The sequence below is a fragment of the Homalodisca vitripennis genome, chromosome 6 (genome assembly GCF_021130785.1).
Source record: "Homalodisca vitripennis isolate AUS2020 chromosome 6, UT_GWSS_2.1, whole genome shotgun sequence".
Taxonomy (NCBI): Eukaryota; Metazoa; Arthropoda; class Insecta; order Hemiptera; family Cicadellidae; genus Homalodisca; species Homalodisca vitripennis.
Window position 1 is genome coordinate 96,261,746 of NC_060212.1, and position 18,775 is coordinate 96,280,520.

Consider the following 18,775-nt stretch of genomic DNA (forward strand, 5'->3'; position numbering starts at 1 on the left):
AAAATTCTTACTGCCTTTCTTTGCCACGCAAAAACTTTGACTGGCACCCCTACTATTACCCCAGAGCATTGAGGCATAAAGTAAGTGTAAGTGAAAGTCACTGAAAATAAGAAGAGAGCAACATATTTCTACCAACACAGTTTTTGTAATTTACGTAGTAACAGAAAACAAGCCTTAGATAGTTTTAGAAATTACTGAGTTAGTTTGAGCTTCCCATGATAGTTTTTTGATCTAATGTTACTCCAAGTAATTTCACTGGCTTAATACAGCTCTCTGCTATGTGCAACTTTTTTTAATGTGAAACAAATTGTTTCAGTTTTATCCCGTTGACTTTAAGATGGTTGACATCAAACCACGAGTTTGCAATTTCCATCACTCCGGTCACTTTGTGCTTCCACTTCTTGAAAACTTTGCCAGTAACTAAAAAAGAAGTGTCATCTGCATATAGAATAGTCTTACATGGAATATTGGTTGGCAGATCATTTATATACATAATAAACAAGAGTGGGCCCAAAACTGACCCCTGTGTGAACCCCAGCAAGGACCTCCTGAAATGAGGATTCTGAACCGGCGCCACTGAGACTTTGTGTAATCTGCCACAAAGATAAGTTTTTAAGGAAGTGCAACGGTTTATCATCAATACCATAGTATTTCAGTTTACTCAGTAGAGTTTCATGTGATATACTATCAAAGGCCTTACTGAGATCCACAAGAGTCATATTAACATATTCACAGTTCTCAAAGCTATTTATGATATTAGTTACAACTTCATTTAGAGCTTTAGTTGTAGATCGACCAGGACGAAAGCCAAATTGGCTATTACTTAAAATGTTATATAGATCAAAGAATTCTAACAGTTGGTTCTTAACGCATGACTCCATTATTTTTGAAAACACAGATACAATACATTATTGTTCTATAGTTGTCAATACATGATTTATTACCTTTCTTAAAAAAGAGGTATACTCCTAGACTTTTTTTAAGCAATCTGGAAATTTTAGAACAGTGAAATGAAAGATTGATCAAAAATGTTAATGGCTCAACAATAGCATCAGCAATAAGTTTGATAACTTTGTTACTAAAACCAAACACATCTTCACTGTTAGAGGGTTTTAATGATCTTATTACCTTAAGTACAATCAAGCTCGCTGACATATTTCAAGTAAAAGTTTCCTGGAGGCTGTTCAACAATTACTTAGAAAGGAAAAATGAACTAATATTATTCTTATTAATTGCCTTAGCACTATCAACTACATTTTTCCCAATGCCAATATAATAGTTATTAAATTCTTCAGCTGTAATAGATGGTATTGGATTTTCCCGTTTATAGTAATTACCAGCCTCAGACTTTATTATTTTCCCATGCGGGCTGAAACATTTATTCTTTGAATTTTTTTAATATGTTCTCATTATGCAAGATTTTTTGCTTCTTTAATTTTACTCCTGTAAAACTTCTTTTTGGCAATGTAACACTTCTTAAAGTAATATATTGTTTTTGTATGAGGAATTTTTAGCAAATCCTGTAACATAATTACCGTGCTTCTCATTTTTCTTAAGCCACTGTCAAACAAGAAGTATTATTCTTACTTTGATTTCTCTGTTTAACATTTTTAGTTTTTCTTGGACAAACTGTTATTGTATACTATTGATAATTTACTTAAAAAATAATCATATGCAATATCTACATCTTCTATGTTATACAAGTTCCAATTTAATAAAGAACTTATTTCTGTGAACTCTTGCAATGTTTCATCACTTAGCTTCCTATAAGAGATTTTAACAGTTTGGGGGAACAGTAAGTGGAGCAGTGAATTCAAAATAAACAATAGAATGGTCTGAGATTCTCTCCTTCCATAAGCGGTTTTTTATACAAATTATTATCTAAGTCTGTAGCATATTGTCAATACAACTGTTATTTCTTGCTGGGAGTTATTTACGCAGTAAAGATTGAATGAATTTTAGAAGGTTTACAAACATTACAGTGTCTTGCTCTCCACTCTTTAGAATGTCAATATTAAAAATCCCCCCCTAATACAATTTTACATTTAGGCTTTTTTCTTTGAATAAAGCAATAAGAGATTATCAAGATTAGCCAAAAACATTTGGCACATAGAGCTAGGAGTCCTATATACAGATATAAAAATTACATTCCAAATATTTACATGTATACAAACAGCTTCAAGTAAACCAATTTGGGTTAAATGGGCGATATCAATCACCTCAAAAGCAATATTGTCATTAACAAGAATAGAAAGCACCTCCATAAGCATTTTCTCTGCAAAAATAGTTTTATGATCCCACACTAAAATCACCATTTATTGTTATTGCACATTTTTATTTATACTCAGATCTTTAAAAATGTTATTATGTCTCATATATTAAAAATGTTCAACAATATCAGTATGAACCAAATATTTTAAATGTAAATCATTTATGGATGGCTAAATTGCTGATTTTGAAAAATGCATGGACAGACAGTAACTTATTCATGGTATTTGACATGCACCCTTCATCTAGTAAGGTATTCAATTTAGGTTATTCATATCTATTCACCCTTTTGCTTTTAATATCTGTATATATATATCTTGGAGATATCTGCATAAAATCCTGTCTATATATGAACATTTACAAATTAATTTGTTTTAAATTGTAAAACGTTACAAAACTTATACTTATGTTCCACCTTCACTGGTATGTGTTGTTTGTGCTTTTGGTTCTGTGCACCAACTTAATTTGGACTTCAAGCTGTGGGTGTACCTGTCAGTTACATTCAAGTGACAGTCCATTAGTGCACTTTTAGTCTTTAACTTTTTTATGTATTACGGTTTTTGATACTTGAAGAAGAAGGTAGATTTCAATCCTCAAAATGGAGTGTTATATGTTTTGTAACATTTAACAATGGTAAATGTCCGAAATCCAACTTTCATGTCTTTGTCATACAACATTCTGTTCTTTTCCAGACAGTAAAAATTCTTGCTGAAGAGTTTTATTTTAAAATGACAAAAAACAAAAGGAATGGTGCTTTGAAGTGTGCCCTGTTTCTACTATGAATTCACAGTGCAGGTTTGGAGGAAATATAAAGATTCTCAAAAGTTATCCAATGTACTTGATCTTGTAACTGGTTAACTATATGCACAATAACATTATGTTATAAAGCTATTTAAGAAATCCATTCTTGGTTGTAACAGACTATAAGCTTTCTATTAATGAATTAAAGGAAGAACACAAGGAAAAATCTCAACCTAAAAACGATTAAGGCAAAATTAAAGTTTCTTATGAGGACAGAATACTGATCTGTTACAAAAAAAGGCACATAACACTTAACGTTCAAATTACCTGAATATACACATTAATTAAGAATATGGTGGCTCAAGACTTCTGAAATTTGAAAAAAAAACATTAAAATTGCACCCAGTAGTTTGTTTTAAGCTAAAACACATTTATGAGGTTTTAAAGCTAAAATATTTCCTGGAGGAAGATTCCCTTTTTAGAGGGTATTTTATACCTCCCAAACCACCCAGTGTCTTAGCCCATCCTAAATAATTTTCTACATACAACACTGATTGTGAATATTTGGACTGATCACCTGAATAAAAATTTGATCTTCTACAGTGTCCAGTGCTATTTAGGGGCTCAGCTGTCACAGATATTGCCTACTCTGATATAATAGGAGTAACATTAACCTAGTAATTTTCAAGGGCTAGACAACTCTGCTTTCACTTACTATATATAGTGAGCATTATCAAGTGAACCTTAGACTCTGCCTATTGAAGACTGTTGGAATTCATAAGACTTGTCTGGCATTTTAGTAACTGGATCATTTTGTTAAAACCTGAGCTGTGTGCAGGACATATTGTGTCTACCTCTAACTCGTTCAGGATTTGTACATTTTAATGTGAAAAGGTAATGTAAATTTTGAAATTTATAGATTTCCTATTTTGTTTCCACACTTTCCTTGATGTGTACAAATTATGAAATAATTTCTTTTCAAAATTAATTATTTCAATTAGACTTAAGTAAGTATGTTACTTTCATGAATATTCTTGCATGGACAATGAGTTTTATCATTTAAAATATTGTAAATTCTAAATCTCTATTTAGGAGGAAAGACTTTAAAACTAATTTTTTGTAATAAAATAATATTATTTAAAAAGTAATTAATTTAGTCCTGGTTTGTAAAAAATAAACATATACGGTTTTGTAAAATATTTAACTACGATTGAAATTAACTGGGTGATTAAAATTAATTAATTAAACACAAATGTACTTGATTATTTTAACTGTAAGTAATGAATGTATAAAATGTTATTTAAAAATGTTGGTGAATTGAAACCTTTCACATCACCAAAAGTATACTGTTGTTTTAACATTGTTGTGACTAGGAAACAAACAACATGTATTCAAATTTGCACTGATCACTTGTGAAAAGTTTGAAGGATTATCATTATAACTACATATTTTATTTTATAATAATGAGCGTGCTAAATCAAAATCAAATCAAAATCTTTTTATTCACATACACAAAACAATAACATATCCGGGTCTAGTGACAGCCTCAAACTTCTCCTTGAGACTCACTTCCCTGATTGCATCTTTGAGAATGACGACACTGGAACGTCTGGTAACCATGAGGCAGGCTCATGGCCAAGAGCTTATCGTGGTAGCTGGGCCATTGCCAGAAGGATTGTCACTCTCTCTAAAGCCAAATGGGCAATTTCTAAATTTGCCCCTTTCAAATCTGCAGGAGGGGATGGAATCTTTCCGGCCCTGCTTCAACAAGGGCCGGAGAATCTCCTCACCCTTCTATGTGAACTATTCAGGGCGAGCCTAGCTTATGGGTACATACCACAAGTCTGGCGTCTCAACAGGGTGGTCTTTATCCCTAAAAAAGGGAGAGCGGACTATTCTGTCCCTAAATCTTTTCATCCCATCAGTTTATCTTCGTTTCTACTGAAAACATTAGAAAGACTGGTGGAGAGGCACCTGAGAAAGGGAGTTCTCTCAGACATTCCCCTTCATCGCAACCAACATGCATACCAGCAAGGCAAATCCTGTGAATCAGCACTGCACCAACTAGTCAGTAGGATTGAGAATAGCCTGTCCGCCAAGGAATTGGCATTGTGCACCTTCATAGACATTGAAGGAGCTTTTGACAATGCTAAATTCACTGCGATGGTAAGTGGAGCACAGCGACGTGGGCTCAAGCCAGCTCTGTGCCGGTGGCTTAGGGCCATGCTGTGCTCCAGACGGATCAGGGCCGATCTCAATGAAGAATCGCTTGTGATCACACCCACAAGGGGATGCCCTCAAGGAGGCATCCTGTCACCTCTACTGTGGAATCTAGTAGTAGATGGTCTACTTGAGGACCTTACTAACAATGGAATGTATGTCCAAGGATATGCAGACGACATAGTCCTTATGGTACAGGGAAAACATACAAATGTTGTTGCTGATATCATGAATACCATCCTTCAACATGTACACAACTGGTGTCATGGAGAGGGACTGAAAGTAAATCCCTCTAAGACAGTAGTTGTACCATTCACTAGGAAAAAGAACCTAGAGTCTCTTTCCAGGCTGAAACTCGCATCCACACAGCTTGAGTGGTCAAAGACAGTCAAATATTTAGGACTGACTCTAGACCATAAGCTTACGTGGAATGATCATCTTAACAATATCCTGCACAAAGCAAAGTGGGCGCTCGTGACGTCCAGGAGACTTGCAGGAATCTCATGGGGCATAAAACCCCATATAGCACTATGGCTTTACAAAACAGTTGTAAGGCCTCAAATCACTTATGGTTCATTAGTCTGGTGGACAAAGGTGAATCAGGTAACTGCTAAAGCCAAGCTTGAAAGCTTACAAAGGCTTGGCACAATCTGTACAACCGGAGCATTTAGGAGCAGTCCCTCAGCGACCCTCGAGGTGGCTTTAGGACTTCTGCCTCTTGATGTGTACATAAAAGCTGAAGCGCGCAAGTCAGCTTGTCGGCTAATGGTTGCTGACTTGTGGAGGAATGGCACGTCTAAAACGGGCCACGGCACCATCACCGAAGCTGTAAACCCAAACGCTATTCTCGAAATGGTCTCAGACATAATGAGAACGGAGTTCGTATTCAATAAGCCATTCTCTGTTGACTTCTACTCCAGAGATGAGTGGAAATCGCAAGATAACATCCCAACAATAAGAAAGAGCTTTGTCTGGTACACGGATGGCTCGCTTATTAAGGGCAGAACCGGATATGGAGTGTTTAGTCAATCCCCTAGAACTGCCCTTTGCGGCAGTTTGGGACGGAACTGCTCCATATTTCAAGCCGAAATCTATGGTATCCTGGCCTGTGCCAACCTAGGCCTCACCAGAGGGTACCAAGGAAAGAACATCTGCATAATGTCAGACAGTCAGGCAGCTCTTAAAGCTCTTGACTCCAACAGCATTTCATCCAAGCTTGTGTGGGAGTGCTTCAACACTCTCTGCAAGCTTGGATCACGCAACTTTGTGCGTCTTGGTTGGGTACCGGGCCATACAGGCATAGGTGGCAACGAATGCGCCGACAGGCTTGCCAAAAGCGGAGCAAGCATGCCATACACCGGTCCAGAACCGAGTTGTGGTATAAGCAAGTCAGCTGCTTACCAAAGTATAAACAAATGGTCCAGGAAGACACACCGCTTGCGGTGGCAGAGTCACCAAGGACAAGCACTCTGCAAAAGACTGCTTGCTGATTCTAGCTCCGGCTTCACCAGATGGCTAATGGGGCTGGGCAGGGATCAGGTTAAGCAAGTGATTGCCTTGGTCACTGGACACGGCCACTTCAGGAAACACCTAAACACTCTAGGTTTACGAAATGAGGACTCGGAGTGTAGACTCTGCAATAAGTCTGAAGAGACTGCAAAACACATAATACTGGACTGTGAGAGACTGGGAGCAAGGAGAAGGGCTCTTTTCGGTGATAAACAACCAGGCGACGAACCAGATGCTAGTATCGGGGAAAAGCTTCTTAGCCTAATTAAGGGCACAAAGATAGGCTTACCCCTCTAACATCAAAGGGGCACACAATAAGCTCAGGTTGACGTGTGAGGATCTGTGAATCCACCCCAATACCCCAATGAAAAAAAAAAAAATAACATATACAATACACTTCCATAATTTCAATGAATAATTCCCCATATAGACTATAGGTCTGTGTAAGGGGAAGAGTCCATAAATCAGTCTTTTCTTAATTTACATTTGTGTACCATAGTTTTACATTAAAATTTACTATAGATTGGCTTAAGATTGTACAAAATACATTATTGTAAAAATTATACATACATGATACGCATACAATGCATACATACACACACACACACACACACACACACACACATATATACCCACCCATCTCTATACAGTTTAGGCACCACTTAACCACCATATTACTATTAGATGGATGAAAACAATCCAACAGCACCACCAAACCACATCTCACAATAATAATTCTTACTTACACAATATTCCCAAATAATTTGCTATTAACAGTTGTGGTGAAGTGCTATAAAAATAAAATATTTGTATGTTTGTATATGCAGCAAAAGAGATTTTATATATAATTGCCTTACACTTAAAACAGGAAACTCATTATATAACATATTAGAAGGATATCTGCGGCTTCTGATCAAAATGATCCTTATTATACTTCTCTGTGTGACCGCAAGTGGTTCCAGTACAGCAAACGACACTTCTCCCCACGCGAGAATACCATACTGCAGAACCGACTGCGCGTAGGCAAAATAAACTGACCTAATGCGATCCCCAATCAATACCCCGCTGAGCTGATTAAATGCAAATAATAATTTTCTAACTTTTTTCTTGACATACTGGATGTGAGGTACCCAATTCAATTTAGTGTCAAAAATTACTCCCAAATAGTTGAATTGGTCCACACGACCAATGATACCACAACCGCAGGACTCGGAGTAAGGATCACCGCAGGAGTGCAGTCTGAGGCATCTCTGACCCGGATTAAAATCTATTCTAGAAACAAATGGTAAATATTTTGTTTTTGTTAAGTTAATAGTCAGAGTATTGTGATCACACCAATTTTTTTATCTTTGACAGATCTAAGGAAGCTTGTTCAAATATTATTAAACATTTGTGTATATAAATTGTACAGGTGGTTAAAAGAAATCAATTCAAATTAAAGGGGTTTATTAATCTATTTGCAAATGTATTGATCTCAAATTGGTTAATATCAATGGATTATGTTGCTGGTTTAACACACCAGAAGTTTAATTGTTGCTTTGTCCTTACTTGCTTTGGCCTGTGTTGTACAGGGACTGAAGTCAAAACAATCCTGTGACCAAAGTGGTATGTCTGTATGCTGCTCAAACAATGCTATGAGCACATTTTAGCCCCACTGACAAAATTGATAAATGCTTCTTTTGAAAAGGAATTTTTCTATCAATTTTAAAATTATCTAAAGTAATTCCAATATTTATAAAAGGTGATTCACTTCAAACATGTTACTATCAACCAATTTCAGTTTTCCTATTTGGAGTAACGTTTATGAGAAGGTCTATCTTGAGAGACTGATGTGTTTTTTGGAACACCTAGTATTCTCGACAATTTGGATTTAGGAAAAACAGGTCTTCTATAGATGCAATTATATATCTTATATAATCAGTTGTCGATCGCCTGGACAGGCAGGAACATGTGCTAAGCATATTTCTTGACCTGTCAAAAGCTTTTCATTGTGTGCGTCATGAGATACTGCTGCTCCAGTTAGCGAGAATCACTGGCATTCGTGTCTGCCGCTTGCATGGCTCTCATCTTATCTCAAAGACAGGGATCAGAGCGTTCAGATTGAGAATGTCGTATTAGAAAAGGTTTATATGCCTTATGGTGCCCCTGAGGGAACAATCCTTAGGCCAGTTTTGTTTTTTATATATGTAAACAATTTAAAATCGTCAATCCAAAATGGACGAATGGTTAAGTAGTGCATTGATACAACTCTGTATTTCATCTAGAACTTCTTAAGATTTGGAAATTGATTCTGTTATAGAGCTGAATTCTTGCATTCAAAATCTTTCCGAAATTAATCTGAAGACAAACGAATCAAAATCAAAAGCTATGAAGTTCACTTTAAACTGTCAAGAAAATTCAACAGAACCTTGTGTACTTGTGGAAGATATTGTTCTCCAGTTACAGACTCCACAACAGTCCTAGGAATGCACCTTGATCAAACTCTGACTCTGAATGATCACGTTGACAAAGTTTGTGCTAAGCTAACGTCATCAGGTATTCATGCATTGCGCATCTTGTCAAAAACATGTTCTACAGAAGTCTTGCAAATGACCTATTTTGGTCTTGTTTATTCTCACTTTTCATACAGAATTTGACTTTAGGGAAGCTGTTCCCTAACAATTTTTGAGAGTATTCAGACTTGAGAAGAAAGCGGTCAAAATTCTTTCTAGGTTAAACTAAAGAGAGTCGTGTAGAGATGCTTTCACGGAGCTTGGGTTGCTGACATTACCCTGCCTCTATATTCATGAAGTGGTATTATACTGCATCTCACAGTGCACTTTAGTGCAGGGCAGGTAAGTCCACAATTATGGACTAGAGACAGGGATATCGTACGTCTTCGGCAACACAGAACTGTTACTTTTGTGAACTTCCCAAACAAGTTGGCGTTAAATTAATTAACAAGATCCCTGACAAGCTAAAACGCATTCAAAATTTTAATCATTAAAAAGCTCAGTTGAAACATCTTTTGGTGTCAAATGCGTTTTACTTTGTTGATGAGTTCCTGACATGCCGCTGGGATAGTCTCTAATTTCTGTGCAGGTCTGACGGTCCTAACAGTACTGAATGAGAGAATGAATGATCACTTATGTATGTTTGAATGTACGAGGGTTGTTCAATAAAGACTGAGACTGGGCCCGGGATTTCCCCATACTGCTCTGATAAGACATGATGCCAGGTTTTTCCAATACCTTTGGACCCTATTGTTTACCAACAGACATTGAATTGCTTTATCTCTATCACAAAGCCATCAGTGCTCATTTGAACATCAGCTTGGTAAGTGCCGCTTCCAACGTTTTATCATGTCCAGTTTGCGTGAACAACGATATGCGATTAAGTTTTGTGTTAGACTCAACAAAACTGCGACTAACACTTATGAAGACATAAAGCAAGCTTTTGGGGATGACGCAATGTCTCGTGCTTCCTGTTTTCGCTGGTTCAAAGATTTTAAGGAGGGAAGAGAGGACCCAGAGTTGCAGGGAGGAGATGGTGCCCCAGTTACTGCTCTCACTGAGGAAATCATCAATACAGCAGCGGCAATGATCAAAACCGACCGACGTCTGACTGTCAGACAGATTGCTGAACTCCTTGACATACCGGTAGGTAGTGCTCACACAATTTTAAAAGACAATCTTAACATGTCTAGAGTGTGTGCTCGTTGGATTCCTCGTTTACTCACACCTGAACAAAAACAAAACGGTGTCGATGTTTGCCTTGAGTGGAAGCGGTTCGTTGAAGAAGATAGGGATTGGTGGAAGAGTGTAATCACTGCTGATGAGTCCTGGGTTTATCAGTATGACCCTGCAATGAAAATCCAAAGCACTGAGTGGGTAGAAAAAAATGAAGGTCGCCCGAAGAAAGCTAGGGCAACCAAATCTGCAAACAAAGCAATGGTCATTACTTTTTTTGACTATAAAGGAATGGTGTACACTCATTCAGTTCCACGTGGACAGACAATCAATGGAGACTATTAAAAAACAAGTTTTGGCAACGTTAATGAATGATCACATTTCTCGAAAGCGTCCAGAACTTCGAGGAAACTGGAAACTTCATCACGACAATGCGCGGCCTCACATTGCACACGTTGTGACAGAATATTTGGCCAAACGAAACATTAAGGTCGTGCCCCACCCACCTTATAGTCCTGACCTTGCGCCCTGTGACTTTTTTTGTTTCCTACTGGATTCGGAACAGGATGCAGTAAAGGCTTTGGAGGCGATCCTGAAGAACATGTCAAAGGATGGCTTCTCTAACGTTTTCCAGGCATGGCAAAGGCGCTGGGACAAGTGCATTTCACTTCATGGGGAATACTTTGAAGGTGCAAAATTTGATGTAGATCAGAATTAAATAATAAATGTTTTATAGACACAGTCTCAATCTTTATTGAACAACCCTCGTATGTGTGAATGCTTTAGCTATAGGAGTTTAAACCAATGACGCTTGCAATACAATGTACATATTGTCAAACGGCAATAAAAATTATTATTATGTACTAACACGTTCAAGCCCAGCTCTATTTATTAGGTTTATCATCTGAATCCCAATTAAGGTTTTTAGTGTATTGCATTCATTTATCATTATAATTATAAAATATAATCACTTTTATGAAAAAAAAACTGTTTTTTAAATAAAAAGTACTCTGACATCAGTGCAACATCAGTATGGACACGTGTCATACTGACCAAATTTTAGTGTTGAAACTCTTGATATAATATTTAAAGGTGTATGTAGTAATAAAATGAGGTACTTTGGGATTATACCGACCACACCAGTATGAAGAACACAAACATATAAATTTATAGAAACAAACATGATAGAATGAAAAAACAACTGTTTAATTACAAAATTACAAGCATTTCCAGGTATTGTTGTCACTGTTATCTTTCTCGATAATCCCGATTAGGGCAGGGCGCGGCATCACATGATTTGCACGGTACATAATTGCCTTCCCATTAAAATTCAATTTATATTTCTGATCAGCCCCTCTAGAATTTGATATTTTACTGATAGGTACTATCTCGAGGGATGTTTTTCTTTCGTCGACATCAGCGCGGGCTTCGGCAGCACCTTCGGCACTCGCATTTTGTGTGGTGGAGTGTGATCAAGAATAAAAACAAGTTTTGAGTGTTTTTTCAATAAATAGTTTAGTTTTAGTTTGGTAATGTTTGTTTTTGTTTAATTTTTGTGTTTGGAGAAATGTAGAGGTAAAACACGGAAGTACAACAAAGCGACGCACCAGCTGAACGGGCGGCGAGACTCTGCAATCACGTTATCTACAAACCGCTCGACTTTGACCTCTGTCTGAGGGTGGGGAGGGGTTTGCGATAAGACAATTCCTGTTTTATATTGACGAAATATTGTTCTACGCTAATCTAGTAATCAGTAGAAGCAAAATGTCAAATAACGATTCATGTCTGGGTGTGGTCGGTATAATCCCAAAGTACCTAAAATGACTAAAATAGCATCATTTTTGTACTTAAAATAATTATTACTTCCTACATAAAAAATACTATGACACCACTGGTACTAATCTTGATGAGATACAAGCTTACCCAATAATAATAGTGAAACATGTGAGAAAATAATGGGAATCCGAGTGAGCTATTAGCAATAGAAACATGTGAAACTGATGAGAATGAAGACAACTAATCAGAACAGCTGACTGAAAATCAGCTGACACTCAAGTTGTAAACATAAAAATATAATAAATGCTTTGAAGACTTATTTCCAGAAACCACGGTAGATGTGGTATTCTTAAAAATCTAAATAAACATTAATAAATAAATCTAGTAAAAATTCAGTGACTTAAAAATAATACTGTACTTGACGTCACCGTGGCGTACTATTGGTGTGACACCAAGATTGAACGTGTTAAAATGTTTGAACATATTGACTCAATATGATCTATTGTTGTATGTGGGATTTTATGTGTGATTTAAAATAGCATATTATATCCTTTAGTGTTTAGTACAAATTTTAAATTAAAGGGTAATATGATCTATTAAATACTGATCAATGCTGCTTAATGATTGTGCTAAACTTAAGTAATACATTTTTATTGTACTTAAAATGGCAGTAATAAGTTTATTGTACAGCAAACGTAGAGGTGCCTGGTTGATTGTTTAATGTAATATTATTGTGCTAGACTGAAATAATGAATTATTTATTGTACTTATAATGGCAGTATTAAGTTCATTATATAGCAAACATGAAGGTGGCTGGTTAGTTATTTGATGTAATATTTTTTTATTATTTACGAGTATCATTTATATTTCTAAATTTAACTTTAATTTTAAAGTATATGTATCCTAGATCAAGTATATGATTGAGGTGTTGAATTTATAATAGGTAATAAATTCATTAATGACTTCAGTAAATGTTTCCCTATCAGTTCAATGAGAGATGTACAAATGATGTTGAATATCTCTTCAAATGATCTGTATATTTTGTTGGTTGCGGTGTAATTTGTAATGCAGTCTTATTATTTTTTTTTTTTTTTTAACAATATTGTTTAAGATTGTAATGTGTTTTAGTGTCCTTCAGCTGATGATGGACATTCCCTCTAGCAATGCAATCTATGTTTGTATCGCCAATGAGTGTAGTAGTGGGGTGTTTTTTAGCAGGAATCTCTCCAAGAACTTCATTGATTACCTCCAGACCTGCTTCTCGGTTTCTTTATGTTCTGTAGACTCCTAGTACATAGAGTATTATTTTCTTAAAAATTACTTTCAGGACATTATTTCAATTCAACTAATTCAGTTTTTGCTGCTGATATTCTAGTGCGAATGGCCAAACTTCCCTTTGTGTAGGTTTTATGTTACAATATGGTTACTAAAGAGTAGTAAATATGCCTAGTATTGTTAAGGGTTATATTTTGTCCATGTAATATGAGAACCACTAAATAAGGTTTAGGATATATTTGTGAGTTAAGTGTCTTAATTTTATTAATCATCCTGTCACATTTTCCTGTCAAGAGGGGACCAAAAATATTGTTTCAGTTTTTAATTGCTAGATTTGTTGGCTAGAGAGTAGATATGTGTTTTTAAAGAATTTAATATTATCATGGAAAAAATATTAATATTATGTGTTATTATTTCGGGTTTTCTTCTTTTTCTGGCAGTTTGGGCATCTACAGGTATTCAATAGGTGGTTTGTATGCAGCTGAATACATGAATGGTTTGAACTGTTGTTTGTATGTTAGCAGTTTCTTTAAGGGGCGTATCTTCTTTTTCCTTATAGGAGGAATTATTTGGCATGGTAGTTTTTTTTTTTTTTTAACTTGAAGTGACACACTATAGTTACTTTTTCATTGTTTTAAGTATTGTTTCCAGCAAGTATTTTACTTGGCTACCTTGTTTGGAGGTCTAAACAGTAGAATATATGTTATTCTTGACTAGCTGATGGGTGTTTATTTAGGTTCTCTTGTATTGTAATTACACTCTCCATTTGTTCTTGCTTGAATTTTATGCTTGCTAGCTCTGTGAGGACATTACAAGTGGTATTTCATGGTTGTATTTTGTATCAATCATGTTGGTTTGAGTTTTCATGTCATTTCATTATTTTCTGGAAATTGTTCTCATTTTCATTTTTGGTAACTGGGGAAAACATGTTAGACATGAAAACAGTTCTTTTCAGAATTTTTATCACATTTTCTTGGTCATGTATGTGATCTGTTTTTCCTCTGTCATAATATTCAGAGAATTTTTTACCTCCTCGATGGTTTTTTCTTTCAGAAGTTATCTTTTAAGTTCATTAATGGACTCAATTAATTAAATATTTCTGGTTGAGATAGCTTCATTTTCAGTTTCCAGCTGTTGTACATATGTGTTAGTGAAGTAGTCTTTTAATTTTTAATCAATAAACAGTACCATTTCGTCCTTGTTTTCATCTTTTCCCATTGTGAATGTTGAGTTTTCTCCGGTTCACCTTCCCATTTCCTTTGAACTCATCATGATCTTGATTAATACAAGTCACTATGCTTTGCCTTTGTAGATATCTTAGTTTTATGTCATATGCTTTTTCTTTGTTGTCATGTTGTTTTTGTCTGCTACACAGTCTGTCAGTTCCAATCTGCACTGAGCCTCCAAAACATCTTTTTTAAGATTTAATGGTTATTTAAATAGTCCCTTATCTTGGCTTTCTTCTAGGCTTATTTTTTGTGGGGCATGCTATGTTCACAACAACATTTAATGTTACAGGTAAGTTGTTACACATAAAGGTGGTGTGCACTTCTGACATATGCCCAGTTTTGGGATTACAAGAAGAATTTTAACACTAACACGTTTTTATCAATTAGCCTGCACTTTGGAATAGGAACTAATTGTCTTGTTTTTGTAGGGATATTAAGGAAATACATCTGAGCCCTGTGGTCATAGTCCAGTTTGTATTATTCCCACTTGTAGTACAAGTTCAGAACTATTCGTACATACCCTGTCTATTGATACCTGTGAGTTGCTTTTGATCCTAAAAGCTTGTAGGGAATCCTTGTGAAATTGAAATTTAAGAGCACATCACTAATATCATTTTTGTCATAGATTGGCTTCAGCAAATCAACATTTCCGTCCTCCAAATTAATGAGAAACTTACTGTAAACCTTTGTGTCCACCAAGACATAAGATAGGTCTTGGTGGATTAGGAGGCTAGAAACACTAAAAAAAAAACTTCTTAAATGGGCAAAAGGACATATGGCTGGTTCCCATACGAAAATGTCCTAAACGAATACAAAAAATAAATTATAAAAAATAAAAGAAGAACCTGGAAAAACCTTTGTAAAAACATAAACAGCCTACCAGAGGTTGCCAGGCTTCATAAAACTCTTAAAATTGACCACTCAAACCCTCTAGGGTCAGTGAGGGTTTATACCATTTAGTAAAGGCTAATGGTAGTCTTACGGTGAACAACAAGGAGACTCTAGAACTGTTGTTGGAGACACACTTTCCAGGTGGTCTCTTGATTCAAAATGAGGATTTTTATTCTCTGGCGGGGGAGAGGTCTGGTCAGGAGGTTGTAAAATCCGGACACAGCGACAAAGCAAGCGCTCACAATAAACAATGTACCATAACCGTGCTGCGCGCCAGGCAAAAACCAAGACAGTTGTGAAGTTATGTTCAACCTTCTATGACACAAGCTAAGGTTGCACTAAAGCCATTTGTGTTGAGTGACATGGTGGCAAGGTTCCGTGCCAGGTGCCCATGGCGAGAAAGGGCATGGCGCAGAACCGTGCCGCATGCACTGAACGTGTTAAATTTTATTTCACTTCCTCACAATTTAAGACATTTTTGCAGGCCAATATCGATAGCCTTTTATTTTGCAAAAGCAATATCTCCTAATTTAAATTTTGTATCTGCCGTATTGATTTCGTAAATTGTATTTGATTAATTAATAATCAAGTAGAGTGTATAATGACTATTCCAATGGTGACAATGGTGAGCTTTATGTTTGGCTCAGCAGTGCTGACATAGTGTCTGGACAATGGCCTTGAGTAGCTGCTGAGGTTAGTTTACACTCTCTCATATTTTTTCTTGCCAAATATATATATATATATATATATATATATATATATATATATATATAGTGTTCACAAATGGCTTGCCAACAAGAAATAAATGAAATAGTATATGAAATAACTAACCAACATGAGAGCCAATCTTTACCAGATGTACATCAGATACCAATTTTTTGCATTGTAATAGCTGTATCTGGTAGCCACACATCAGTGGGGTTTTGTTTGTTAAACATTACCATACTTGGTTCTGTTTTGGGAGAGACTTTAATAAGCGGCTTACACTCGTTATTCGATTGCTATTATAGAACAATTCGATATACTATCCAACTTCGTTATATGTAAAAATCGAGTTGTTGTACACAATAAGAGTTATAATAAATTACCGTAACAAGAAGAATCTCGTACTTTATAATTTTAAATACATAAATTTTACAATAACATTACAAAACAACAAAACCAACTATGGCCTGGACTGAGATATCAAAGAAACATTACAATATTTATAAATTGCCCAGCTTGATATCAATAAGTAACCGCTTTTGTGAAATGGAGGAAAGAATTCTTCCCATGTGTTACCAGGAGCCAAATCCACATGTTGGATCTACTTAAACACATCTCATCACTTGTGACAAATATCCCACGTATTTTCCTCATATTCATCGCCATTTTCAGTGTCAAAATATTAGTTCCTTCTTGATGTTTATTTTTATCATTAAAATTACTATAACTAATAATTTGAAATCATATAAGTTAAATAAATTGTAATATTCAATTATCGTTCGAAATCGAACCATTCGATAATAGCAATCGAATAATGAGTGTAGGCCGCTTATTAAAGTCTACCCCTGTTTTGTTCTGAAAATAGGTTTTGTAAACTTAATACATTAATTATAGTGATTCATTTCTGTTAAAAAATCTATTTTTTTTAAATATATACATATATATTTTGTATGTATAATACATTAATTATTAATATATACAATTAAACAATAGCTATATAGAAAATAGCTTAACTGATCTTTAAAACTAATATACAAATTAAAAAAATAATTAAACGACAACACAACATTTATAATAAAAGCATATATAAAATTAAATAACTTATTCTGTACACCTAAAGATCTAAAGTAATATACAAGTGTATCAACAAAATTAAAATCCGTAATTAATATGAACCATCATTTTTAACATAAGAAATTATTGCACATCAGTGGGTGTTGGTAGCAGGAACTGGTCTCTACTTTTTGTTGACGAAGCCCATCTGTTGCAAGACCTGCCTCGCTGCATTGTTAATGTGCCGAAACCTGTCTGGGCCAAGATGGACACCCCCATACCAGCGTGAGACCACCACCATCACGTTCATAGCTCCCATCGTCTGCAACAAGACAAATTTATTCAACACAACGTAAAAGGCTTAGTCCTAAAGCTTACACACTAGGTGTTGTGACTATCTTGTTTTCTGATTCACACCATGGTAAAAAATTAAAAAATTGTGTGTGTTTAACCCTTTAAGGAGTGCGTGTAAACTCTACATAATGAGTAAGAACGTCAAATGACGTATATTCTTATAGTGGCCCAAAGGAGTACGGATGTCATATGACGCTTAGCCTCTGTATTTTTGTATTATCGTAAATGCATTGCTATTACTGATTGCCTTTAAGTAGATTTGTTTGTAAAGTAGTTCCATCTATCGGCAACATACTTAACTTCCATGTTTGTGCTCGCATTCACTTGTAATCTGATTTTACCACCAGATCGCAGTAGCCACCCGGTAGAAGCCCCTGACCTGTGTTATCCTTTCAAATTATACATTGTTAATACTAAACCTCAAACAAGAATTCATGAAGTTATTTTACTCAAAAAGATAAAATTCTTTCTCCTTCTTTCACAACATTGGAAAATCGTTCGTCGGTATTTTGTATTTATACAATTCAGATACTTTCTTTATGATAAACGTCATCTATTTAAAAAATTATAAAGAAAAATGTTTTATGGACTTAAATTTGTTTTCTATGAGAAAAGTATTAATGAATTAAGATTTTCAGAGAACACACAGGTAAACTTCTAGTTTTTATATAAACATTTGTCACAAACTTATCCTTTTGGACTCTACGAAGAGAGCTGTATTTGGCTTTTAGCCCATAACAACTACGTTAAACTTCAAATACTTTTCCACCTTTAATTTTTGTTGTAAAATTTTGTCAGATTTATCATTTTAAAGATAATATAAAAAAACACCCATTTAATTTTTCTTTACAAATAAAAAGTACAAAAAAGGATAATCAAGGACAAATAATCAGTCAAAGATATCTTTATTACATTATTATGAAGATTACAATGAATTGTTAAGGAGTCAAGTTTTACTAATTGTAATAAAAAAATTCATTTATAGTATAAAATAGTCCATCTTGAAACTAGTTCTTCAGGTCTCAGGTAAAGAGTTGCTTGTTGCTATTCTTCAGCACATCCGGCAAGGCGTTCCACATCTTGGCA

General features: G+C 35.3%; 1 protein-coding gene across 1 annotated transcript in view; it reads right to left on the reverse strand.

Moving 5' to 3' along the window:
- Window positions 1-17,425: 17,425 nt before the first annotated feature.
- LOC124364582 (protein IMPACT-like) overlaps window positions 17,426-18,775 on the reverse strand; it is a 33,904-nt gene continuing 32,554 nt past the window's right edge. The window contains exon 5 of the mRNA XM_046820143.1: window positions 17,426-17,657. Within this exon, the coding sequence (XP_046676099.1) occupies window positions 17,520-17,657 (138 nt within the window). The 3' untranslated portion in view covers window positions 17,426-17,519. The remainder of the gene's footprint in view (window positions 17,658-18,775) is intronic.